This window comes from Cheilinus undulatus, linkage group 22, assembly GCF_018320785.1.
Source record: "Cheilinus undulatus linkage group 22, ASM1832078v1, whole genome shotgun sequence".
NCBI lineage: Eukaryota > Metazoa > Chordata > Actinopteri > Labriformes > Labridae > Cheilinus > Cheilinus undulatus.
The window spans coordinates 1,627,124-1,653,982 of NC_054886.1; the positions used below are offsets into that span (position 1 = coordinate 1,627,124).

At 38.2% G+C, this 26,859-nt stretch overlaps 4 protein-coding genes across 6 annotated transcripts in view; 1 reads left to right on the top strand and 3 right to left on the bottom strand.

Annotated features, from left to right (window-relative positions):
- Positions 1-838: 838 nt before the first annotated feature.
- On the bottom strand, positions 839-4,248 carry si:dkey-85k7.10 (endonuclease domain-containing 1 protein). The gene is made up of 2 exons (XM_041780033.1): positions 3,925-4,248; positions 839-1,420 (listed from the first exon to the last, which is right to left on the bottom strand). Exons 1-2 carry the CDS (start codon positions 4,246-4,248, stop codon positions 839-841), a joined length of 906 nt encoding a protein of 301 aa, XP_041635967.1.
- A 3,237-nt stretch (positions 4,249-7,485) lies between these two features.
- On the bottom strand, positions 7,486-8,447 carry LOC121504926 (endonuclease domain-containing 1 protein-like). The gene is made up of 2 exons (XM_041780034.1): positions 8,154-8,447; positions 7,486-8,076 (listed from the first exon to the last, which is right to left on the bottom strand). The coding sequence occupies exons 1-2, from the start codon at positions 8,445-8,447 to the stop codon at positions 7,486-7,488; spliced, it is 885 nt and encodes a 294-aa protein (XP_041635968.1).
- A 3,054-nt stretch (positions 8,448-11,501) lies between these two features.
- Positions 11,502-13,059, bottom strand: LOC121504928 (endonuclease domain-containing 1 protein-like). The gene is made up of 2 exons (XM_041780036.1): positions 12,530-13,059; positions 11,502-12,119 (listed from the first exon to the last, which is right to left on the bottom strand). The coding sequence occupies exons 1-2, from the start codon at positions 12,824-12,826 to the stop codon at positions 11,502-11,504; spliced, it is 915 nt and encodes a 304-aa protein (XP_041635970.1). The 5' UTR covers positions 12,827-13,059.
- Positions 13,060-16,571: 3,512 nt separating this feature from the next.
- gigyf1a (GRB10 interacting GYF protein 1a) overlaps positions 16,572-26,859 on the top strand; it is a 29,738-nt gene continuing 19,450 nt past the window's right edge. For all 3 annotated transcript variants that reach the window (XM_041778857.1, XM_041778858.1, XM_041778860.1), the window contains exons 1-5: positions 16,572-16,802; positions 21,284-21,882; positions 21,976-22,039; positions 26,487-26,616; positions 26,726-26,821. In XM_041778857.1, the coding sequence (XP_041634791.1) occupies positions 22,005-22,039; positions 26,487-26,616; positions 26,726-26,821 (261 nt within the window). In that variant the 5' untranslated portion in view covers positions 16,572-16,802; positions 21,284-21,882; positions 21,976-22,004. The remainder of the gene's footprint in view (positions 16,803-21,283; positions 21,883-21,975; positions 22,040-26,486; positions 26,617-26,725; positions 26,822-26,859) is intronic.

Here is a 26,859-nt window from a genome sequence, read left to right on the forward strand (position 1 = left end):
GATAAGAAGTCAGGAATGTGGAAAAAGAAATTGTGTTTTCATTTCCTATTTTCAATTTTGCATCTCACAATAAGGACTCAAAAATTGAGATTTTGACTTTAAATTTCATACTTTGAGCACTTCAACTCATAATTTTGACCTCTAATACAATATTTAGAGCTTTTAGATTAATCATTTAAAACTTCTGACCATTTTAACTAATTATTTTGTATTTTTCCTCATATTTTCAACTCCTAACTTTGACTTCATAATCCCATAGTTTGACCTTTTAGAGCAGGGGTCTCAGACTCAATCACAGCAGGGGCAAATGGGAAAAGTGACATGTAATGGCAAGAGGCACCTTAAATGGGCAAAAAGTGGCAAAAAAAGGAAAAAAATGCAATTTGCGAAAAGCAAGAAATAAGGGCAACAAAAATATACGGGCAAAAAATAAATGTTGACAATTAAATTTGACAGTTAAAGCCTGCTGTTTAAGTGTGGGAAACAAATCACAATGGTTAATTCTGAGGTCAAAGTTTCCCTTTTTTATGGTTTTTCAGGGAAACCATATTTGAAATTTAGACATAAAAGAGCCACACATAGAGTATCACTGTTTTAAACAATTCACAGATCAGATCATGAATATGTGGATAAACTAAAGAAGTAACCAGAAGGACTCCAATCAATTTCTATTTTATTGCTGGAATATATAATGCACCAATGCACCAATTATAACAGATACGGTAGTTTACCACACGTCTAACTTTCACATATTTTGAAATGAAAATTAAAAACACCCAAGCCTTTTTAGTGGTAAACCTAAAACCCAACTTAAAACAAAGGCCATGCGCTCTGTTCCTCAGTTGTCTGGCACACAATCATTGTAAAAAATCTGAAAATTCTTATCCACATTCATCCTCCCTTTGAGAAACTTTTCCAGGTTCTTGAGAGGAACTTCCACCATCTGATTGTTGACTCGATCATTTAACCCATAAGCTCCAAACACAGGGAACTTGTAGCGGACAAAGTATGGTGCATTTTGGTCAAACTCGGTGCAGCAGTAGGCCGACCACATGTACTCCGGTACCGCCACCCGGTCAAGGTTGTTGCGGCGAATTGTGTGCCCGGAGGTGGTGACTCCAGTGACCACAAAGGCTTTGCCACGGCAATAATTGTTGAGACGTTTGCGGATGATGTCCTGGTGTTCTGCCCAGGGGCCCATGTTAAACTCTCTAATCTGGGGAACCACGTTCGTCAAACTGTAGGTGGAAGCTTTGTCCAGAGGGTCAGACTGATGCTCGTCAGGGTTTAGCTGGCCACGTTCATACTGAACCACATCAGCGTAGTCCTCCAGGACTGCCTGAGTGTCCTCAAAGTTCATGTGCATGCTTGCAGACTGGGGGAAGGGCTCCATGTTACTGCTGCTCTTCTCTGATGCCAGCTATAAGAGAGACGGAAAGGTAAGTGCAGGTGACATGTGAAAGGGCAAGTAGAAATAGTTTGCCTTCATTTAAGACATTCACAAAACACTTACTTGCAAATGTATATTTGCATTAATGTAATGTAAAGTCAATGAAACAGCATCTGAAAAACCATTCAAGTAGCTTATTTCAACATTGTATAGTTGTCTGTAGCAATTGCAGTAGCTGTTTACACTGCTAATTATGCAAAATAGGTTGTATTTGTCAGAGAACACAGTGGATTTCACAATAAATGTATGTTAATAGATATAGCATGTAATGAAACTATCAAACAGCACTGTGTACGTGCATTTCTGAAACATAGACGTAAACAATAAATGCACAGTATTTGGTTTTGCAGATATCTGATAGCTGATGTTTCCAGAATCATGCTAGCAGATAGTGATACTGATATATAAACACATTTTTTGTGGTTGTAAAGAACACCAAGTCTCTCCTGTTTGAATTGGCCTCCTATTGTGAAAGTCTGTTTGCTTTAATTGTACATTATTGGCAAAACATATTTCTAGCAGTGACAATAAAACCAAGGACAGTTTCTTTTTAGCAGCGCTTTAACAACCTGCAGACAGTGAGCTTTAGAGTGCACAGAATAACAATATGCCACTTTTTTTTTTAATGCAGATTAAACTTTCAAATCAGTTTTCCTCATTAAGCAGAAGATTTCAGGGTGATGTCCTGAGACGATCCTTTCAGAGTATTCGAAATAACACAAAACTGCTCTTTTCAAGCGCTGTACAATAAAACAATAAACCAGCTGTAGTTCAGACTTAAAGCTTCAGCCCTTAAAGGGATATTTCACTTTTTTTTGAAGATGAGCTGTAGCAGCAGTAGCATTAGACTTAAAGACCCTGTAAAGGGGTGATACTCAATGCATGGCTCTAGAACCACATGTGGCTCTTTTATGTCTAAATTTGAAATATTATTCCCCCGGAAAAACACAAAACAGGGAAACTTTGTCCTCAGGATTATCCATTGCAATTTGTTTCCCACACTTATACAGCAGGCTTTAATTGTCAACCCTTTGTTGTCAGTATATTTTCATTGCCCTTATTTTCATATTTTTGACCTTTATTCCTCCTTTTTACCACTTTAATCCTGCTTTTTGCAAATGGCATTTTTTTTTCCCTTTTTTTTGGCCACTTTTAACCCATTTAAGATGCTTTTTTCCATTACATGTCACTTTTTCTGACCCCCCCTCGATCATTTTTTGCCACATTTTGCCACGTTTTCACCATTATTGCAGCCTGTAAGTCGTTTTTGGTCACATCTCACCAATTTTGCCATTTCTTCTCCACATTTTTGGTCACTTTTCACTCAGCCTGCCATTTTCTGCCTTCTTTACCCCTTTTCACCCTTTTTGGCCACTTTTTGCGACTTTTTCACCTGTTTTTGCCAGATTAAACTTAATTGTATTGCCAATTTTCACCACTTAGATTGAGGCTCTTGCAAAGGTATTTTTCAGCAATCTGGCTCTTTGGTTGAGCAGGGTTGAGTAACACAGCTGTAAAGTGAAAATGAATCAGTATTTAGGTTTGCTGTATGACAGGTCGCTGTGTTATGAACCCCAAGGTCGAATTTCAGTCGAATAAACCTTCTCTGAGTTTATAAAATTAAGCTTCAAACCATTCAAACCATGAAAAATGTGGCAGTAAAATCCGCTCTAGGATGGTGTGAGCATGCCTGTTGACTGAGCTGAAGCCACGCCCACTCTGGAGAAATTCAGTCCTCTCAGATTAATAAAATGCTACAGTCTGAATTGAGAAAAGCACTCAAACCATTTTGCTTGCCTCTTGGCCTTTTGTTGACCTTAGAAGAAGAGACAAAGTCTGTTGATGATTCATTGACCACTGTGGCTGAGAGATTTGGTAAATTTACCTCACAATGAGCAGACAAACAGCATTTAACTGACTGTTAACTTCCAATAAAGGCAGTGACATCAGCTAACAACAGACTGGACTGAGATGAACTGCTCTGTGATTTTAGATTGTAGCGTTAGAGGGGCGGGGTCATTCCCTATTGTAGGCTCGTGACATCATGAGCCCACATATTGGCCCCACCCACATGAAATCAAGCCAGGAAAGAGGTGAAAAAACTTTCTAACAGTCTAAAGCCAGAATTCAGTCACATGTAGATCTCAGTGTTTTCACATGTTTACAGCAACTATAATGCCACCACTACTGCTACATACCTCATATAACACATCTTCAAAAATAGTGAACTATCCCTTTAAAATCTACTACAGTGTTTAAGGAGTGAGGATCAAGAAAGGTGTATTAATGCTGATTCCTGCTGATGTGTATGGCCATTATATTGACTTGACATATAGGCAGAAATGTTCATACCACGTGCATTTTGTGTTATTATCTGTACTAGTATTATGACAATGAAATTGAACGTCCCTACCCAAAGCACACCTGTTGTTCATCTATTCAACATTTACACATAGAATAAGCTCAACTCTCACCTGTGGCTCAAACATCCAAGGAAAGTCCACCGTCTTCTCCCCGTCTGACTTCTTGAAGGTGTAGGCAGAGTAGATAGGGATGTGTTTGTGAGAGTCGTACAGGGTGACGTAGCGGGGTTTATCCTCATACTTCTGGCAGATCTTCTTGAAAGAGTAGCTGAGGTAGCCTCGGGGTGGGGTGCCCATGTACAGAGAGTCCTTGCAGCGCTCTGCATGGTTAAAATCCTCCACCACTCCGGCCTGGGCCCCCTGAAGAACCACGAAGCTCAGCACGGTCATGACAGCCACCAGGTGATAGGCACACTTTCCCCAAGTAGGCATCATCATGTAAACTCTTTACCTCTACTTCTATGTCCTTTAAGACTCCTATATATCTGCTCATATGCTCCCTTCTAACCTGTAATTCATCAGCTGTAGTATAAAAGTACAGCCTCTGCCTCATCTCTACTATGAGCTCACAGATCTGCCATTGTAAAGTCTTTTCCATATATTCAAAATGCCGTGAGTGCTTATGGCAGCAATTCACAACGGTGAATGTTATCTAGAAAGGAGAGTGTTTTATAGCACTGATCTGCAGGGAAAAATTAGATGATCATTCTCTAAAATAGCACCTTCCACTCAAATAGAGTGTAATGGCATTTAGAATTCATATTTAATTTTTAAACCACCTTCTACTGAAGCAGATACACAGAGGGAATGAAAGTAAGAATGTGTTGTCTCTGAATCAGGAGGTCCTGCAGTCACACATCGAGGTGCCCTTGTGTGCAGACATGCAAGGTCCCAAGATGCAAAAACCTAAGTGCTGCCGCTGTTAAAATATATGAATGAGATTAGTAAATACACTTTATATATCATCCTCTGCCATAATTTTGTTGCCCCCATATAAAGACAAAGACGTTTTCTGTATTTCACAAGGTCTAGTTTGAGAATTTTATCCATTCAAGTGTTACTCAACCCTGATCAACACATCTGCAAAAGTCACAATCATGGTGTAAAGTGGCAGTTAAAGTTAGTTAAAGGTGGCAAAAATGGTCACAAAGCGGCAAACACTAGGAGAAAAGTGGCAAAAATGGATGGAAAGTGACCAAATAAAAAGTTAAAGTGGCAAAAACGTTGTAAAAAATGAGTGAAAATTGACTTAAATGGGCAAAAATCAGAAAAAAGGTGGGTAAAATGGGCAAAAGTGGCATTTAATTGCAAAAGGCAGCTTCATTTGGTGAGAAGTGGCAAAAAAATGCAAAAAGCAGGATGAAAGTGTCAAAAATGGGAGAAAAGTGACAAAAAGAAGTGGCAAAAATGGGCTTAAAGCAGCAAACACTGGGAGAAAAGTGGCAATAAAGGGCAGAAAGTGGCAAAAATGGGTGACAAATGGCAAAAAATTAGTTATAGATTGCAAAAATGGTTCTAAAGTGGTAAAAACGTGGAGAAAAATGAGTGAAAAGTGACTCAAATGAGCAATAATCAGACTTTAATGGGCAAAAATGGGAAATAAGTGGCATTTAATTGCAAAAGGCAGCTTAAATGGGCTATAAGGGCTAAAAAAAAATAGGCTTAAAGCAGTAAAAATTGAATTAAAGTAGCAAAAAATTGCAGTTAAGGGCAGTGGAAATAAGCAGACAATCAAGTGGCTGACAGTTAAGTATGACAATTAAAGCCTGCTGTGTAAGTGTGGGAAACAAACTGATTAATGTGGCTTGTAATGGAGAATTTCTAAGGTAAAATTTTCCTTTTGAAGGTTTTCTGGAGAATAATATTTAAAGTTAAGACATAAAAGAGCCACAAGTTGAGTATCACTGATCTAGATCATGTCATTCCTGGTACCAAAATACTGCATAGAATTATTTTACTTTGGAAAGGGAAATCATGCAGATGTAAAGTGACACCTGTAACATTAAAGCCCTGACTCCTGTAACCCTAGTGAAAGAAGGCTGTCAGTTTTCCTTTAAAGGTGAAACTTCTTTTACAACACCAATTCTAAAATGTTGGGGCGCTGTGTAAAATGAAAATAAAACAGAAAGCAATAATTCTGCAAGTCTCATAAATCCATATTTTATTCACAATAGAACAGAAACAACATACCTGATGTTGAAAATTAGACATTTGGCATTTCAAGAAAAATATCAGCACATGTTGAATTTAATGGCAGCAACACATCTAGAAAAAGTAAGGGCCATGTTTACCATTGTGTAGCACAGGGGTTCTCAACCTTGCCACTATTAACCCCTTTATACCACTTTTATGCCCAGTTTTTCCCATTTTAACCATATTTCACAATTTGATATGCCCATTTTTGCTAGTTTAACCAATTTCTGCCAATATTTGCCTATTTTTTCTTTCCAAGTTAACCCTTTTTTGCCAAAAGAAAAGAAAGTCCATTTACCATTTAAAGCAACCCCATACCATCAGAGACGTAGGCTTTGAACTGTGCTTTGATAACAAGCTGGATGGCCCCTCTCCCCTTTAGTCTTTGAGACATGGTGTCTGTGGTTTCAAAATATAATTTCACAGTTTGATGCAAATGACCACAGAACAGTTTTACACACGCCTCAGTCCATTTATATATACACAACTTCTATTTGCATTTATGGATAGGAGTATTTCTGAGCCACTGAGGTAGATTCATGCCTGTTTTTAATGCAGTGCTGCCTGAGGGCCTGAGATCACAAGCATCCAACATTGACCTTTCACCTTTTCCTTTGTGCACAAAGGTTTCTCTAGATTTTCTAATTTATTTAATGATATTATATAGCCTACTGTAAATGGTGGGGTATTCAGAGAGATTTTCTGAAATGGTTCTATAATTTTTAGATGCAGTTCTTGCAGATAAGTGAAACTCTGTCCGTCTTTACTTCTGAGAGAATCTGCCTGTCCTAATGCGCCTTCTATACCCATTCATACTGAGCTGTTACCAGTTAACCAGAATAGATGCAACACATTCTTCTATGAGCCGATATTTTACATGAAATGGTAGAATGTCTCAATTTTAAAATCTGATATGTTGTTTATGTTATGTAAAATATGGGAGGTTTGCAAATCATCAGTTTTTTATTTTCATTTTACATAGCATCCCAACTTTTTTTGGAATTTGGGGTTAATCGTCATATTCATCATAAACCATTCATATGCTAATAAATACATAATTAAATGTGTCAAAAAAGACACCAAACAGTTTGATAACAGTTTAAATAACTTTATTACTTCATGTCAAATAAAGGAAGGCCATTTCTTCATGTTTGTGAAGTTGAGTTGAGAGATCTGTTGAACAATTTAGATTTTCAGTGTGCATTGATACGCATAATACAACCTTTATGTTTAATTACGTAACCAAGATAGTTGCATGTTGTGAATAGTTGTACTATATATTGCATTTGACATTTTCCAGGAATAGCATTAAGCATTAAGCTTGTAATCTCCTGGTATTTTGCTCTTAGACTCTCTGAGATCTTACTGACAAGCACAGGATGCTACAACCAGGTAAATCAAAATCTAAAAGACCTAAGGCAGGAGAAGAAATGGAAAATGCAGTGATAGTTACGACGTAACCTGCTGATAAATGTCTGCCTATTTGGATTTACTAGATGCTGGTGGGACACAGTCATGCACAAAAATTTGAAAGTTCTGATTGACATATGTTGTCCTCCGAAGGAACGCTGTCAGTTCTTGGACGGAGACCTCCGTCACCTCATTGTTGTGCTCATTGAGTCCGTAATGAGCGAAAGATGGGAATTTAAAGCGCTCATTATAGGGTGTGTTGTGGTCGTAGTCGACACAGCAATACGCTGACCACACGTGCTTGGGCACTGCAATGCGGTTCATGTTTAGCCGACGAATCATCTTCCCTGAGGTGGTGATACCTGTGACAATGTAAGCTGTTCCACGGCAGTAATTGTTGAGCCGCTTGCGGACAACATGCTCCTGTTCGTACCAAACTCTGATGTTAAAGTCTGGAACCATGGGAACCACGTTGGTGAGGGTGTAGGTGGAGGCCTTGTCATCTAGTTCATCTTGATGCTCATCTGGGTTGAGAGTACCACGCTCGTAATGGATGGCGTTGGTGTAATCTTCTAGAACAGCCTGGGCATCTTCAAAATTCATGTGCATGTACCCGCTTGGGAAAGGCTGCATCTCATCTGTGTCGAAAGATGTGGATAACTGTGGGCAAACAGACAAAGCCAGTGGGAATAACAGAGAGGTTATGATTTTTAAGCACCACATTACTTTTCCTTTACCTGAGGTTCGTACATCCACGGGACATCCACACACTTCCCCCCCTCTGAGCGTTTGAAAGTGTAGGCAGAGTAGACAGGTACGTGGTCCACGATGTTGTACAGTGTCACATAGCGAGGCTTCTTGTTGTAATGTTGACAAATGAACTTGAGGGACTGGTGATGCACTCCAGTCGGTGGTGTTCCCATGTAGAGGAATTCTCTGCACTCTGGAGACAGCTCTGTCTCCACTCTCCCTCTAACAGCTGATGATATCATGCTGACAGCAAGGAAAACCATCTTCACCCAGAATGCCATAATCACCGGGGCTTTGGTGAAACTCCTGTGAGATGTTACTGGTTAAATCCGTCTGTCTGCAGCTACAAACGTTGGCTGTGTCTCTATATCTGCCCATTGAGTTTGGTAAAACAGCCATGTAGGTTTAGCACTTTGTTATCAATATTGAGTATGCAAAACAGTTCACAGCTCCCACACCAGTGGATCCACCCACAGCCAACGGAAGAGCTACCCCTTTAAAACCTCTTGATGTGTTTCTCTTTTTGCATTCTTGTCATATGTCTAATGTCATCAAATGTTTTAGCGTTAATCTACGAAACTAAAAGCTAAAAAAAAAAAACTCAAACTTTGATTAATCTGTCCACAGAACAGTTTTCCATTTTGCCTCAGTCAACTTTAAACAAGCATTGACCCAGGGAAAATGAGAGAATATGGTATCTTCTTTGCAGGATCCAGCTTTAACTTGCATTTGTGGATGGCATGACTAAGTGTTTCTAAATGTGACTAAATGATTCTTGGAAGTGTTTCAGAGCCTGTGCAGGGATTTCCAGCACAGAATCACACCTGATTTTAATGCAGTGCTGCCTGAGGGACTGAAGATCACATGCATCCATTACTGACCTTCACCCATGTCCCTTGAAAACACAGATTACCCAGATTCTCTGAATCTTTTGACGATATTATGAAGATGGTGGAATATTTAATGTCTTTCATTGTGGAATGTTTTTACTTTTCCAGCCTTTGTTGGCCTGTCTCTGCTATACTTAACCAAACAAAGGGCTCAAATGCAAAACTCTGAAACAATGAGGCAAAATTCAAAGTCTGTTTAGTCAGGCAGGGTTAGTGCACAAAAAATCAAAAGAAGCACAGGCAAAAGTATTCAAATCAGCAGGCAAAAGACAAGGTCAGAAAACACAAACTGGGTCAAGATCTGACTGGAAAACATGAGGAAATCTGACACCAAGGACAACACAAGCTGGCAAGGAAGGAAAGGACTGGGGAAGACTCAATACTCTGGGGCAAGGGAGACAATTACACACAGGTAAAACATATGAGGTAAGCACAGACAGGTAGGGATGGGCAGGAAGTGGCAATCTGGAAATAGACACAAGAGGCCAGTTGGAAAAGTCCAAAAAGTACCTCCTGAGTCCTTTCCTGTTTACTTTTCTTAACCCCAGTGAAAAACATCACAGGGTCAAGGAAAGGTGGGAGTGAGAGGATAGGAAAGGAGAACAGCTGTGATTGGGGAACCTGACTGAACGTTCCCTAGGCAGATGTTACTGACGTGACGTGTGCTAGCTGCATGCTAGCTGGATCATTGGCTTACATCGCTGACTTCAGTGCAGGAGAAAAGTGGTTTGATCCCAGTCTGGGCACAATCATGCTGCGTTCCATTGTACTCGGAAAGATCCAGAAATAAACATCCAGAAACATACACAAACACCTTCTTTTGGCTGGTTTGTGATTTTTTTCCTCTTTTCACACAAGGCAACCTTAATTTTCAGAAATGGTACATTTCTTTAATTCATGTTCTTATCTTCTTCAACATCAAAATTAGAGTTATGCCAAAATTGCAAAGAAAAAAAGAGATAGCAGCATTTGCAGAAGTGCCTTCAGTAAGAGCTTTAAAGAGTGGATGAGTATTCTGTGAAGCAATTTAAAAGGTCAGAATACCAGAGAGGGGCCAAGTGCAGTCAATTACATTTTTCTTAAATTCTGCTTGCAGAATATTTTCACTCTTAAGTTTGATCTGTTTAGCATAACTGTTATTATGAAAGAGCAGCAATCATATTCAACATAATCCAACATGTCAACATGAGGTAGAGCATTTCTTGAACATTAAAATCCTGAATCAAGGCCACATGACATGAATAAATGAATCCTATGATGGCAAATGTAACAAGATAGCAGTCTATCTCAGGCTCTGCTACTTTAGGCCTATTGTTTTTTTTATCTTATGCAGGTATGTTTACTGGTCTTGTATGCTGGGAATGCTGGGTATGCTTTATCTTATTCTAAAAATTAAATGCCATGTTCAGTATAAAGCAGTGATCCTCAACGCATGGCTCTAGAACCACATGTGGCTCTTTTATGTCTAAATTTGAAATATGATTCCCCCCAAAAACCATTACAAAGGAAAAATTTGACCTCAGAATTATCCATTGTCATTTGTGTCCCACACTTATACAGCAGGCTTTAATTGTCAGATTTGTCAACCTTTATTTTTCGTCTGTATATTTTCATTGCCCTTATTTGCAATATTTTGCCCATCTTTTCCTTTATTGCCACTTTTTGCCCATTTAAGGGGCCTCTTTAGTCACTTTTCACATTTTACCCTACCTTCTTGCTGCTTTCTGCCAATTTTAGTCACTTTTCACTCATTTCCCCCCACCTTTTTGACGCTTTTTGCCAATTTTAGTCACTCTTCACTCATTTTTCTCCCACCTTTTTGCTGCTTTTTGCCAATTTTAGTTGTTTCACTCATTTTCCCCAATATTTCTAATGCTTTTTGTCAATTTTAGTCACTTTTCACTCATTTACCCCACCTTTTTGCCAGTTTTAGTTATGTTTCACTAATTTTTTCCCCTACCTTTTTAATGCTTTTTGCCAATTTTAGTCACTATTCACTCATTTTTTTGCCACCTTTCTGCTGCTGTTTGCCATTATTGCCACCTGTAAGCCATTTTTTTGTAATGTCTCACCCATTTCTGCCACTTTTTCTCCACATTATTGGTCACTTTTCACCCAGTTTTTGCCATTTTCTGCCTACTTAACCCCTGTCCACCCATTATGGCCACTTTTTTTGCATCTTTCATAAACTTTGCCAGCTTCAACTTATTTTTATTGCCACTTTCACCCACTTTTCACCACTTAGATTGTGGCTCTTGCAAAGGTGTTTTTCAACAGTGGCTCTTTGGTTGAGCAGGGTTGAGTAACACTGGTATAAAGCATCTCTTTAACATTGCTGTTTTTCTGAGTTGTCTCTTGTATATAAGGAGAAACACTGATTCTTTAAAGATTTTATTTGTGCTCGTACTCATGAAACAAACAGTGTATTTTATCAGCGAGCGTTGCTCAAGATCCAGCATTCAGGTCTCTCTTTTTTTTGAAGATGTTTTCTGACACACAGCCTTTGTTGAAAATATTCAGGCCACCATCTGTGTCCATCTGACTCTTCAGGAAGTTTTCCAAAGTCTTCAGAGGGACTTCCACCACTTTTTGGTCGGTTTGCTCATTGAGTGCATAGCCTCCATAGCTCGGGAACATAAACCTCACCTCAAATGGAGAGTTACGGTCAAACTGTGGGCAGCAGTAAGCCACCCATATGTATTTTGGGATTGCCAGGCGGTCTCTTTTATCCCTTTTGATTGTGGCACCAGAAACGGTCACCCCGGTCACCATGAAAGATCTGTCGTGGCAAAAGTTGTTGAGGCGACGGCGGATGACGTTCAGGTATGGGTTCCAGGTAGTTTCCAGGAAGTTCGTGAACAATGGGACCACGTTGGTGAGAGTATATGTGGCTGATTTATCATCTGGATCTGACTGGTGCAGGTCAGGGTTCAGGGGGCAACGTCTGTATTCTACAGCATCTGTGTAGTCCTCCAGCACAGCCTGGTTGTCCTCAATGAGAGGGGGGGTGTCTTCAGTGAGTGGAAGAGCCCTCATGGTGCCACTCTCGCCATTAGAAACCAACTGCAGGGAAGAGAAACATCATTAGATCAACCCGTACTATTGTGCTCTGTTGAAGGTTAATGTTATTGTGATAAAAGCATAGACTATTGGGCTTTAGCTAAGCCAGCTGCTGGCTTGCTACACATTTAGCTGACGTAAATTAAAAATGCATTACTTATCTAGTACAAAAACATAATCAAATGACTAAATAAATCACTTTTTGCCAAGAGAAAAATATTTAGAGAAATGAATGTGTGATGGAAAGGGGATTGGACCCATAATCTATTGCTATGCATGCCTACTGTGTCCTTTATGAGCCTGTTTTCCAGATTGTGCCTCAGTAAGGGTCAAAGTTCAATCATCAGACGCCCAAATTTAGCCTAACATATGCACATTTAATGATGTGGCAACAAATCAGCTGTCTTCCCTACCTGTGGCTCATACATCCATGGCGTGTTCATCCTTTTCTTCCCGTCAGACTTCTTAAAGATGTAGGCTGAGTAGAGGGGAAGGCGGCGACTGCTGTCATACAACGTGGCATAGCGCACTTCATCTGCATACTTCTGGCAGATCCTCTTCAGGCTTGTTCCCTTTATTTCTGCAGGCGGCGTTTGCACGTAGAAGAAATGACTGCAGTCTCTGAAGCTGTTTGACACACTGGCACTCACCGTGGGGGACGCAGTCAGCAGGGCGAAGGACAGGATGCAGAGCAAAAACAGGCCCATCATGACGCAACCGGAGCACAGGGAAATAATCTGGAGACTTGCAATTTCCTCATGGTTTAGATCTTTTCACATGGTCCAAAACAGCAGCATGAATAGAATTTAAATATGGCGTCAAGGAGTGTTGTGTTTAAATGCTGTGATGATCTAGAAAAGTGTAGTGACTGTTGGACAAAGAGGCTGAGTATGTAAAGCAGCAGCAGCTCAGTGAAGATTGATTGGTTGAATACTTGACTTATCTTCTCCTGCAGTGTCTGTGCAGTCACACATCTCTGAAAGAGCTTTGTTAAACCATGCATATCTTCTAACATGTCTAATGAATTCATTCAATTTAATTTAGGAGTATTTCATTACATTATGTGTCTAAAAATGCACCTCTTTATGGTTAAAATGTCCCTAACAATTCCTGTTAAAAAAGTAGGAGCAGCAGCTTTTCTAAGGCCCACATTTCTGTTTTGCATGACACATTTAAGTCATATGTATATTGATAGATCTATTGGTATAGCTAGCTGAACAGGCTCCCTTGCAAACAGCATAGTTTGCTGCACTAAGATACACTACACAAGGTTGCAGGCTGCAACAGAGTTAGTCCTAACATATTCTATAAAACGTATTAATCATTTTACCTATTTTATTGGAAGATTTAAAGGTCACATATCATGCAAAAATCACTTTTTCAGGCTTTTTCAACAAAAATATATGCCCCTGGCTTGTCTACAAGCCAGGGGTGTAGCTAGAGATTTAGGGCCCCTGCTTTTTGCCAATTTTTTTTCAATCATTTCCCCACCTTTTTGCCAATTTTAGTCACTTTTCACTCATTTTCCTCCACCTTGTTGCTGCTTATCGCAGATTTTAGTAACTTGTCACTCAATTTCCCCCACCTTTTTGCCAATTTTAGTCATTTTCACTCACTGTCCTCCACCTTATTGCTTCTTTTTGCCAATTTTAGTGACTCTTCACTCATAGTCCTCCACCTTTTTTCTGCTTTTTGCCAATTTTAGTCATTTTTCACTCATTTTCCTCCACCTTTTTGCTGCTTTTTGCCAATTCTAGTCACTTTATATTCATTTTCCCCCACCCTTTTGCTGCTCTTTGACATTTTAGTTATTTTCACTAATTTTCCTTCCACCTTTTTGCCAATTTTAGTCACTTTTCACTTATTTCCCCCACCTTTCTGCTGATTTTTGCCAACTTTAGTCACTCTTCACTCATTGTCCTTGACCTTTTTGCTGCTTTAAGCCAATTTTAGTTACTTTTCACTCATTTTCTCACACCTTTTTTGCCAATTTAAGTCACTTTTCACTCATTTCCCCCCACCTTTTTGCCAATTTAAGTCACTTTTCACTCATTTCCCCCACCTTTTTGCCAATTTTAATCATTTTTTCCTCATCTCCCCTCCACAGTTTTGCTGCTTTTTGACAATTTTAGTCACTTTTCACTCATTTCCCCCACCTTTTTGCTGCTTTTTGCCAATTTTAGTCACTTTTCACTCATTTCCCCCACCTTTTGCCAATTTTAATCATTTTTTCCTCATCTCCCCTCCACATTTCTGCTGCTTTTTGACAATTTTAGTCATTTTCACTCATTTCCCCCACGTTTCTGCTGCTTTTTGCCAATTTTAGTCACTCTTCACTCATTGTCCTCGGCCTTTTTGCTGTTTTTTTGCCAATTTTAGTTACTTTTAACTCATTTTCTCCCACCTTTTTTGCTTCTTGCTGCCAGTTTTAGTGACTTTACACTCGTTTTCCTCCTTTTTGCCAATTTTAGTCACTTTTCACTCATTTTCCCCACCTTTTTGCCAATTTTAATCATTTTTTCCTCATCTCCCCTCCACAGTTTTGCTGCTTTTTGACAATTTTAGTCACTTTTCACTCATTTCCCCCACCTTTTTGCTGCTTTTTGCCAATTTTAGTCACTTTTCACTCATTTCCCCCACCTTTTGCCAATTTTAATCATTTTTTCCTCATCTCCCCTCCACATTTCTGCTGCTTTTTGACAATTTTAGTCATTTTCACTCATTTCCCCCACGTTTCTGCTGCTTTTTGCCAATTTTAGTCACTCTTCACTCATTGTCCTCGGCCTTTTTGCTGTTTTTTGCCAATTTTAGTTACTTTTAACTCATTTTCTCCCACCTTTTTTGCTTCTTGCTGCCAGTTTTAGTGACTTTACACTCGTTTTCCTCCTTTTTGCCAATTTTAGTCACTTTTCACTCATTTTCCCCCACCTTTTTGCCAATTTTAATCATTTTTTTCCTCATTTCCCCTCCACATTTTTGCTGCTTTTTGCCAATTTAAGTCACTTTTCACTCATTTTTCCACCTTTTTGCTGCTTTTTGCCAATTTTAGTCACTTTTCACTCATTTTCCTCCACCTTTTTGCTGCTTTTTGCCAATTCTAGTCACTTTATATTCATTTTCCCCCACCCTTTTGCTGCTCTTTGACATTTTAGTTATTTTCACTAATTTTCCTTCCACCATTTTGCCAATTTTAGTTACTTTTCACTCATTTCCCCCACCTTTTTGGCAATTTTAATAATTTTTTCCTCATTTCCCCTCCACATTTTTGCTGCTTTTTGACAATTTAGTTACTTTTCACTTATTTCCCCCACCTTTCTGCTGCTTTTTGCCAATTTTATTCACTCTTCACTCATTGTCCTCGACCTTTTTGCTGCTTTTTGCCAATTTTAGTTACTTTTCACTCATTTTCTCACACCTTTTTTGCTTCTTTCTGCCAATTTTAGTCACTTTTCACTCATTTCCCCCACCTTTTTGCCAATTTAAGTCACTTTTCACTCATTTCCCCCACCTTTTTGGCAATTTTAATCATTTTTTCCTCATTTCCTCTCCACATTTTTGCTGCTTTTTGACAATTTTAGTTACCTTTCACTCATTTCCCCCACCTTTTTGCTGCTTTATGCCAATCCTAGTCACTTTTCACACACTTTTTTTGTCGCTTTTATATCACTATTGCCACCTGTAAGCCATTATTTGTCATGTGTCACTCATTTCCCCCATTTTTTCTCCACATTTTTGTCACGTTTCACCCAGTTTTTGCCGTTTTCTGCCTATTTAACCCCTGTCCACCCATTTTTGGCCACTTTTATTTGCATCTTTTTCACCTATTTTGCCTGCTTTGACTAATTTTTATGGCCACTTTCACCCACATTTCACCACTTGGATTGTGGCTCTTGCAAAGGTATTTTTCAACTATTTGGCTCTTTGGCTGAGCAGGGTTGAGTAACGCTGATGTAAGTGTGTATGCATCTATCAACAGCGCCATCTAGTGTCTAATGTAGCCGTCCACAGTAATATTGCGCAGGTTCATTGAGATAGTGCCGCTCTACACGGCCTGCTGGTTTTTCCCAGATACAATCGAAGGATAGTTGTAGTAAAATGCTCACATTATACCACTATGTTATCTAAACACGACTGTTCTGACTGCACACTGTATCTAACAACACTTCCCTGGATTAGTGTCGTCTTTCTGGAATCCCACGTTGCTGCCTCGCTAATTTTGAGTCATTTGTTGTCGATGTACCTCCTCCATGCTAAAGTTGTCTTCGCTCCCAGCTTGTTGGCTAATTATCTTACCCACTAAACATATTCTGCATATGAACATGCCGTTGCAAAGTGCCGTACACACCAGTGTCCATGCTAGTAAATAGGGGTGTGTTTGCCCTGCTACAACATTGGTTAGCCGCTTGTCAGTGTCCAGTCACGTGGTATCACACGGACGGCCATGTTTCCGAAACACAAACAACAAGAGGAGCAGCGACTAGGAGCCAGCAGACACATACTGATACGCAGCTGCGACCGTTGGAGGCGAGGGGGAAAAATAATAAATAAAATACAGAGCGCGACTTTCTGAAAGTACGATTCTGTCGAATGAATACGTTTACAGTGTTTAAAGAGACCAATGCATTCGTTATATTGGCTGTAGAGACGCCGTGCAGACATCCAGTCTGGTAGCTATAAACAGTGAAGGTAAGCCATGGTTCCTCTTTACAGCTAGCTGGCTAGTGTGCTAACGAGCTAACCTCCGCTCTTGCAGCTCAGATGGCATGGATTTAACTTGAGTGTGAAAAGCATTTCCACCGCGTTTTTTTTCGAGTTATTGTACAGACGAGTGTCCTTTGTTTCCATCATAGTGTTTGTTTTGTTTACATTGCGCTAGCCCTAGCTTAACACCGACAACGGAATGGAGGTGGTCGTCCGCACATTGGCGGAGCAGGCCGGGGAGTCTGATTCCAACACTCCGCCCCCTCCGCCATCATATTTGGTGTCATTTGAACCCTCAAGCAAAGGCCTCTGCGATAAAAGACACCGTTCGCAAGCTTATGTAGCAAGTTAAACGACCCATCTCAGTTTTGCAACGGAATCGTGGTGCCGTGGGGCAAATATTGTTGCAACAAATACCGAAACGCCATTTCCCCGCTAACGTATCCGTCTAAATTAGCCTGAAAGGCGAACAATGTACACGCCAGAGCAGCGTTAGCTCGGAGCCACTGACGTTAGCTCAAGCCTGGTCGTAATATTCTGTCGATATGTTAGCCATCCAGACTATTTAGCATGGCTCTCTTTTTTTTTTTGAAGTTACAAATGTGCTGATATTAATTACGGAGTTAGGATTCGCATTAACGCCTACATCCCCAGTGTTTAAAACAGGACCCGCCACGTTTTTACCTGCCTAAAATGAGCACCTATACAAATCCAGTATTTTTATACTGCACATATACGGCAATGTAAGCGGCCGCATTACTTATATACCACCTATCTTTACTGTGTTAGTTTAAAACTGTTAAATATTATGCCTTTCAGAGATCGTATTTTTTATTTTAGATTGAAGCCTCATTAGCAGCTTGCATGCTGAAAATGCTTCTGCTAAAGTAGGCTGTTATTTGAATCCCTTTGACCGTAATAAATAGTTATATCTTAGCAGCGAACGTGCGTTGCGATTACAATTATCCTAATAATAAATATTGATAATTATTAAAAATGTACAAGCACACGCAAATTAGAGGTCATTGCATTGTAACTTAATTGACCTCTCAGTGTTTGTTGACTCCAGCATGTTTGTCGCATGACTAATTTATCGCCTTTTTGCAATCATGTTGAGCTCGATTTTTGTGTTGATGGGTACTAAATTTTGTGATTTTTGGGGGGACATTCTGCTAATTGAGAAGTACCTGCTATTCATGGCAATTTAACTAGTCAAAATTGTGCAGAACACCTGCATAAAATGTTTGGTTATTAATAGGGATGCGCGATATTATCGGCCAAATATCGGTATCGGCAGATATCAAAATTTTGGCTGATATTTACATCCGATATTTTGGCCGTGCATATCAGCATATATCATCTGTAAGATTTTGCCATATATAATAAATGAGTGGAGTTTTAGGTTGAACCAACAGACCTATGTAAGTTAGGAACTTTTTCTTTTTTATTCTCAGTTTTTAAACTTTAACCCGTTAAAGCCTGTTGTATCATTTTTGATACATACTTTAATACAATCTAAAAAATGATAAAAAATGCCCACAAGTGTGTAATCAGTTACCAAAAACACCTAATGTACCTAATGAGATACAAAAATATATATGTTACATTTTATGGAAATTTGGATTTTAGAAGAAGGATAAATAAACATTTTAGTTCCAAAAAATTAGAATTTTCTTGCTATAATTTGTGTATTCAGGCTTTAATTGGTTAAAGTGTGTCTTAAGAAAAAGTTTTTCTTTTTTCATCCTCAAACCTAAAATTGTGTTAAAAGGACAGAATTTTAAGTTATGTAAAACATATTTAATTATTGGTATCGGCTAAAATGAATCTATAAATATCGGCATATTGGCAAAAATCCAATATTGGCATCCCTAGTTGTTATTCTTTAAACGAAAAATCAGTATTTGCTGCACACGCGTACTTTTGTGTACCAGTGTATTCAGAAATTAAAGTGTAACTTTTCATACAAAGTTGTCTATATCAACTTGTTATTTAAATTTTAAAGGGCTTATATTGAACACAGTTACTGGCCTGATGCATAAGGTCCATGTCTAATGTTAACCATTGCCCATGCCTTACTTTCAAATAAGACATATTGCTAAATTCTCTCTCTTTAACAATTCCCAAAGTTTCTCAAAGTTTTAGTTTTTTCTTCAAGTTTAAGTTGGCAAAAACTGGAATAAGAAGGCCTGCCAGACAGTGTTAATTTCGTCGACCAAAACTATTTGCTGACAGCCTTTTTTCCATGACAAAAACTAGACTGAGACTAACAAAAATAGATCTGTTATGACTAAAGCTGACAAAAATTAAGTTTAGTTTTCATGAAGATGACTGAAACTAGATTAAAATGTAATGTAGTTTTAGTTAGACATTCAAAATCTGTGGTATTTCTCAGCTTTGGCTAAATCTGTCAAAAAACAATGCAGCTGTATCTATCCTGCCTCTCAGCTGTAGAAAGCAGGGACCCCAGGTTTGGCAGAGTGCAGAGAACACAGATTTGGTACCAGATTTAGGCAAATAAATAAAATAAATGCTTGGACTAAAAGTAAAGACAAATTTTTTTTTTTTAATTTTGTCAACTAAAACTTGACTAAAACTAAAAGGGATAGAAATGACTAAAATGTGACTAGAAATAAAAGTATTTTATTTAAAGACCAAAACTAAAATTTAAAATAGCTGCCAAATTAACATTGCTGCCAGAGCTGTGTGGCTAATGCTTAATTTGTCCTTGAATTTTTTTTCATGATGCGCCACATCTATGGAGTAACTGACAGTAATAGTTAGGTCAGTCAGCTACTAACTTTTGAAGAAATCCCTTTAGAAGTCAGAGTATTTTCTTTGATTTTTGCATCCAGGAATGCTCAGACTCAGAGCAGCCTTAAAAAAATTGCCATGCTTAATACTTTTGTTTGTACACACTAGTAGGGCTGGACAGTGAATTGAAAATTAGATTAAATCGCAATATAGAAGTAGAAATATTTCTTTAACCTGAAAATACTACTTTAAAACTTTTTTTGTCAGCAGAGATGTTATGCATTACACATCATGCAATGATTTAGTGCCATTTTGTTTTTCGAATAGTCTGCAGAAAATCCTACTTTCTTCTCTTTTAAATGTTTTTCTTATTGAATATGAGAATAACCTAAAAATTATCATTCACTTCATACAAGTATTCATACCCGCTTCGCAATATGAGTTAAAATCATTACAATAAATTATATGTTCAAAAATTGTTTTGTCTAATATTGTGTTGGATTTAATAAACTGCTTTAATGCTTGTGTTTGTTGGAAAATATATGAGACGAGAAACCTCAGAAATAATCACATTTAAAATCGCAATTGCAATGTGTGTGGGGGGGGGGGGGTTGCAATTTGATTATTTTTCCAGATTGTTCAGCCCTTCACAAAAGTATTTAGGACTAAATACTACTGCACTACAGTGCCATGGAGTGTGAAATTTGCACCGTGCTTTCACATTATAATGCCTTCCATATGGTGAAAGGAGACTCCACAGGCTTTCTTTTACATTCATGTTGTCCTTTTTTTCTGTTTTAGATATATACTAGTCATGATCATGGTGGACACACACCACAGTATAAGAGCCTACGGTTGATGGGAACTTGAGATCTAAACCTCTGATTGGCTGTTAGACTCAATTAAAGGCATATTGGTTTGGTGAAGTAAACTGTGAACCAATATATATATATATATATATATATATATATATATATATATATATATATATATATATATATATATATATATATATATATATATAATTACTAACAAAATGAGAATGGGATTTATCCTGAAGCATTTACAAAATGCTCTCCAAAAAAGACAGCAAAATTTTAAGGCTGGGGTGAAACTCTAGCTCTACTTGGTTTACATGAGTTCTTCTATTCTATTTTTAAAATGCTTCCAAAATGATTCAACCTGCTCGTATTACATGACGACAACAATGTTTCAGAGTGCCTTAATTTAACAAAGCTTGATATTTTCTAAATCCTGGAAAATATCAAGCTTTGTTTGTTTGAATATTAGGGAGTTCATAGTAGACGTTCAGGAACTATCCACAGTCAGCCTCATGGTTTTGGAAACAGCTGGTTCACCAAATCATTGTAATGGACTCCTGATTTCTGGGTAGAAAATCTCCCGTGAGCAGAAATAATAATGGAGCACTTGACTACACATAGTTTCCTGTTTCATTTATTCAGTCAAGGAATACCACGGTGTTTTTCTCTCAGCTCACTGTGGTGTAACGACTTGATCAAATTGGGCCTATACCTTTCAGGAAGTCTAGGGCTTGCTGCAAAAATGGTGTGTCAAGGCTACCCAACGGAAAATTGAATTACACTCTCTTTCCTATCGCATTATAGGCAGGCTGCCAAGCTTTAAAAATGCATCTCACTAGCAGGTAACTGATGTGCACACTTCTAACATTATTCTTTCCGTCTTATTTCCAGTGGTGCAAAAGGAGGAGGACAGGAAATAAAGGAGTTACCTGGAGGGTCTCCATCAATCCACATTTCAGTTGGAGGGAGAGAGAGGCACCGAGAGAGAGAGAGAGAGAGAGAGAGAGAAAGGAGAAGAGGAGTGCGGGTCGCGTCTGCTCCTGGCAGCTGTTCCAGCAGCCTATTCATTGTTTTGGCTGTTCGTTCCCGAGTTTTCTTTTTGATGAATCAGTTCATATTTTAAACTCTAATGTGAGGTATTACTGCTGTAAAGAAAAAAAAGAAAACAGTTTTATTTTGTTCCATTGTTAATTTCCAAGGTTCTTTTGTTTCTTTTTTATGTTTAACAACTTTTTTCGGCTGTGAGTAGCAGGAGCTTCCATTCTCCAAACTATTGTTGAACCCCCTTCCTTAACTAGTTAGGACCTGATAACCTGGTATTCCTCAAGCACCTGAAACTGGCAGCTATTCTCTTTGTGTCTGTGTGTTTGGGGAGCTCTGTGACCACAGCTTAAGCACCACTCAGCCTTCTAGTCACCTAAGCCTAACTAAAGCAAGCCAGCTCTAGCCTGGTCCAGCCCAGTCCAGCCTGCTCCGATCATCTGGACAGGGTAAGGCATTGGAAAAACATTTGTTACTTAAGCTTCTTTACATTTCATGCACTATTTAATACAGAAAATTTAACTGTTTTTTCCCTCTGTCAGATACTCAGTTCTGTGTGGACGTGAGGAATATGACTGCTGAGACTCTTAACTTCGGCCCAGAATGGTAACTGATCTGACATCTTTTCATTTTTTAAACTGCTTTTAAAAAATAAAGTAACATTCAAACATATTGCATACATTTATAAATACATATGGAGAAGTATCACTGTGAAAACCTCTCATTCTTATTGAGACTATTTGCCTGTATTAAGGAATGGACATAACAGCAGACTTAAGTTCAGTAATGACAAGCAAAATGGTCTTTGTTGGGTTACATGTATTTTCTATGTAAAATGTGTGTTCATCTGCCCTTTTGAGATTTTCAAAAACACTGTAGTGATAGTAGGAGTGGGAGAAAAAATCCATAAAGCATAGTGTTGCGATATTTTGTCTGGTGATATATCGTATCGTCTCATCCACCAAGTATCCATTCTTTCAAACCAATTGCTAATATGAACTTGTCTATGATAACGGAAAAATCAATGCAATGTTTGTCCAGTGAGGTCAGCAGAGGTGAGGTTAAAGAGCAGGAGAAAGTTTGTAAAACAAACATGGCAGCGCCAGGGGAAGGACGTTAGGAATGCAAGCATGGCACGGATGAGATGGGCATGACACATGAGGTTTGCCAGAAGTACTACGTGAATATGAAATACTGCTAAATCAGCTAAACCAGAGGTGTCAAACTCGAGGCCCAGGGACCAAATCCGGCCTGTGAGATCTTATCATATTCTTCTTAAACTGGCCCAAAAATATGAGGCCTGCAGATTTCCTCCAGTATAAAAATGTAAACGTAACCTTGATGATATCAGATATCCTTAAGTCATAAAAATGTTTAAAAAAATGAATGAGTAAAATAATTTGGAAAAAAGAAATGTGGGAAAAGAAATTCATTTGTGTTTTCATTTCATATTTTCAATTTTGCATTGCAAAAATATGACTTCAATTGATTATGGGCTTTTATCTCATATTTTGACCAATTTCAATTTATTATTTTGACTTTTTGTCCCATATGTTAACCTTTTCAACTTATAATTTTGGCTTTCTCAATTTATAGTTTTGACTCATATCTCATATGTTGACCGTTTCAATTTATTATTTTAACCTTTATCAGATATTTTAACCTTTTAGGTGCACCATTTAAATATAAAGTTATATTTCTGCCGTAAAAAAACATGGCTGTGACTTTCTTTTTCATATATTTGCATTTTAAAAACATTATTTTAACATCTAATTTTGTGTTCTGACCTTTTGGACTAATAAGTTTGACTATCCATTTCAGATTTTATACCTTTTTAACTTATAATTTTGACTATTTAAATCTCAAAATCATTTGTCATCAGTGCTATTGCAATTTGATATGGGATAATTCCTTTACTTTCTTTTCTAAACAAGGGTTAACAATTCTTTAAGTGTCAATTCCGATGATTTTGACTCGTAATGCAAATTGGATATGAATTATTGCATTGGAGGGTTTTTGCTATTCTTAGAAAAAAGTAAAAAAATGAAGAAGGTAGGATTTTTTGTGGACTATTCTGATGATTGCATGATATGTCATGCGTAAAATCTGTGCTGCAGAAACGTTTAAAACTGCCATTTTGACACAAATTTCAGGTCAAAGAAATATTGTATCTTTCTCGATTTGAAAATGGCAGCAGGCCATATGGCAATTTAATCTAATTTGGGATTAATTGCCCAGCCCTAGTCCAGACCGTAGAAGAGACTGTAATTTGTCCTGGTCCCTAAAAGTTTTTCTTTATGTCCTGACCTTTAACATTGCACTCTGTCTGCAATGTAATTTAAAACAGTTTTGATGATTAAAATTTAAACTGTTCAACTAACCTTACTAATAAAGTTATCATAGGAGTAATGGATTGATTGTTTCTTTGGAAGGACAGGCAGTAAAACATCTCTTTGCTTTTGTCCTGCAGTGAATGTGACAGAAATGTGTAGTGGTAAACCTCTTTTGCTCTTGCTCTGCAGTGTGTTTGTGTTGCGATTAATTGGGGGCGTAGCCTCCAGTTTGGTAGCGCTCCATCTCTAACAGCCTGTGTCTACCGTGTGCATTCTTGGTGTTGTGCCAGGCTCCTCTCTATGCACATCTACTGCTGGCTTTTTCTCTTACTGGCCCTTTAAATCCACTTTTAACCTTTAAATGTAGAATATTAGTGCCTGTTTCTTGTGATCACCACAATCTGTTTACAAGCTTTAACGCCTTACACAAATTTAGTTAAACCAGCTGAGGTTTTGGCAGTAAAGCTGGAAAGTATATTAGTCATTGTGGTGGAATTCTGCATCACATTTAGATTTGCTCAGCAGATATCAGGGCAGCTTTTCAGTCACACAAAACATGAATTTCTCATGTCAATTTTGCCTCATTGTGGAGGAAAGATCTTGTTTTTTTTAGCTTTTTCAGGATGGGAAAACAATCTTTGGTATGGTTAATGCAAGAGAAGTAGAAACAAATTTGCCGGAGCACTTCTTCGCAGTTCACCCAGTTATTATGCCTCATGAGTAACTCTAATGTGCATTTTTCTCTCTTTGACGGGCCACACGTTACTTCCTTGCCTTTAATGGTGCTTTCTTTTTACCTCCTCAACCCATCACCTACCTCTACACCTCTTTTGAGCTGCATATGGTTTTGATGTGCTGCTTCAATCCATTGACTCACTTTGTAGAGGCTTGTGAATGGAGCTATTGTTGAAAAGAAGGCCTTGGAATCTGGCCTGCTGGTAATAGCTTTTAAAAATGAAATCTTGAGATTGGAAAGCTAATATATCGTCTCTGTTGAGCCAAGGGTAGTGAGGGAGACCTATGTAGAAGGGTTCATCTATCACACCACAGCAAGCAAATTCCTTTTTTCTATTGCAAGATGGATAGATGATATTTCTTACTGAGATTGAGAGGAACTCTAATACAGTCACAAGACTTTTCATTTGGATGTTTTAAGGTGATATGGACCAAAAATCATATCTTAATATTTTGTAGCTTAATGGCGATATGCAGTGCACATCCCTAGTAATGGGGAGCTGAGCAGGTTGCTTTTCTTAATGGCGTTATTTTATTAATATAAGCAGCATTTAAAGTCTCTACCCTGGTCTTCTATCATGTCATATCAAATAGGGCTGGACAATTAATTGAAAATTAGATTAAATGACAATATTGCCTGCTGCAATTTTTAAAATGCAGAAGGTGCAATATTTCTTTTACTTGAAATGTGTCAAAATACCAGGTTAATAAATCAATCTTTTGCAGCGGCAGAGATTTTATTCACATTATGCAAACATTCAAATGTCAATTTTTTATAATGGTTTACAAAAATCCTCCTTTTTGTGTTTTATGTATGTGTTTCTTGATCAAAATGTTAATGCCCTTAAAACTAGAACTGCCATGGATGTCTATATACCTAAAACAGCCAACGGGTCAAATTTACCTGTCATTAAAGTGCATTGATTTTCATACATAGCACTGATCAATGCCTGTTAGTTGACCACTGACATTGAACAGCTGATTAACCACGGATAGCGAACTAGATCAATGTTGGGAGATGATCCGTCACATAGAAAATAGTCATTGGACTGATTGCTAACCCTGAAACTTCCTCATCGCTGGATTATTTTTATTAAAAGCACTGAGATTACCTTTTGACATTTATCAATGGTTAATGTCTTTTTCCCTGTTGTATCCATGTTGAAGGTTTATCTATCGAATTAAGGCTTTCTTATGGGGTAAATTTGACCTTCATGGTGGTTTCAGATATAAATGTCCATTAACAAAATTTGGGTTTAGGCAAAGATTTTTTTAATGACACCAGGTGCTATTTAGCAAACTTTAGGAAAAGTGAAAGACTGACAATCTTTAAAACTGTGCACACCTCAAGTAAAATACAATTTAAGAACAGCCTTGGGTAAATTTTACCCATTGGCAGTTCTAGTGCTAGACAAAGCAAATGACATCACATTTGCAATACGAGCAAAAATAGTTAGCTCATTCTGTCACAAACTGATGAAGCCTAGCGTGACTTCATGGAAGTCATACCCCAGCTGGCAGCCTGGATTACCTCCCCCACCCCAGTCGCCTCCTTTATAGCTTAAAGCTTATTGCACCCTCATATTTGGATTCATGCTACTATGGATTAATTGCTTCAGAAATAATTTGATTGTTTTCACCCATGGTCTTATTTATGGAATAATTCATTGCTTGAATTTGTCAGAAAATACATAAGATTAAACCAAGAATAATTGCATATTAAATTACAATCACAATATTTGGAGAAAAAAAATCGCAATTAGATTATTTTTGTAAATCTTTCAGCCTTAATATCAAACCATTAACCCAATTTTCACTTGATAAATATTAACTCTTATAACCAGTGTAGTCTGCTGTACGAATGCTAGATAGGTCAGACTCTATCCACTCAAGTGCTGCTGTTCATATCCAACACTGAGATGTCTTTTCTTGAAAAATATCTTTGTTAAAGAAATGTTTTTAATTCTTTGTATTTTCTCATACAGGCTCCGTGCACTGTCCAGTGGGGGGAGTGTGACGTCCCCCCCTCCTTCCCCTGCCATGCCAAAGTACAAGCTGGCCGAGTATCGCTACGGCCGAGAGGAGATGTTAGCACTTTATATCAAAGACAACAAGGTTAGTTAGTCTCTGCGTGAATGACAGCACCAGAATCTTTGAGAAAGTCACTTTGAACTCTTAATAAAAGATAGTTTTGTCCGGCTAAGAGTCTGATTTGTTGTTTTAGGTCCCAGAGGACATGCAGGATAAGGAGTTTGCTGCTATTCTGCAAGATGAGCCCATGCAGCCACTGGCACTGGTGCCTCTCACTGAGGAGGAGCAGGTCGGCCATAAACACGCCCTCACAAGCATACTGATACC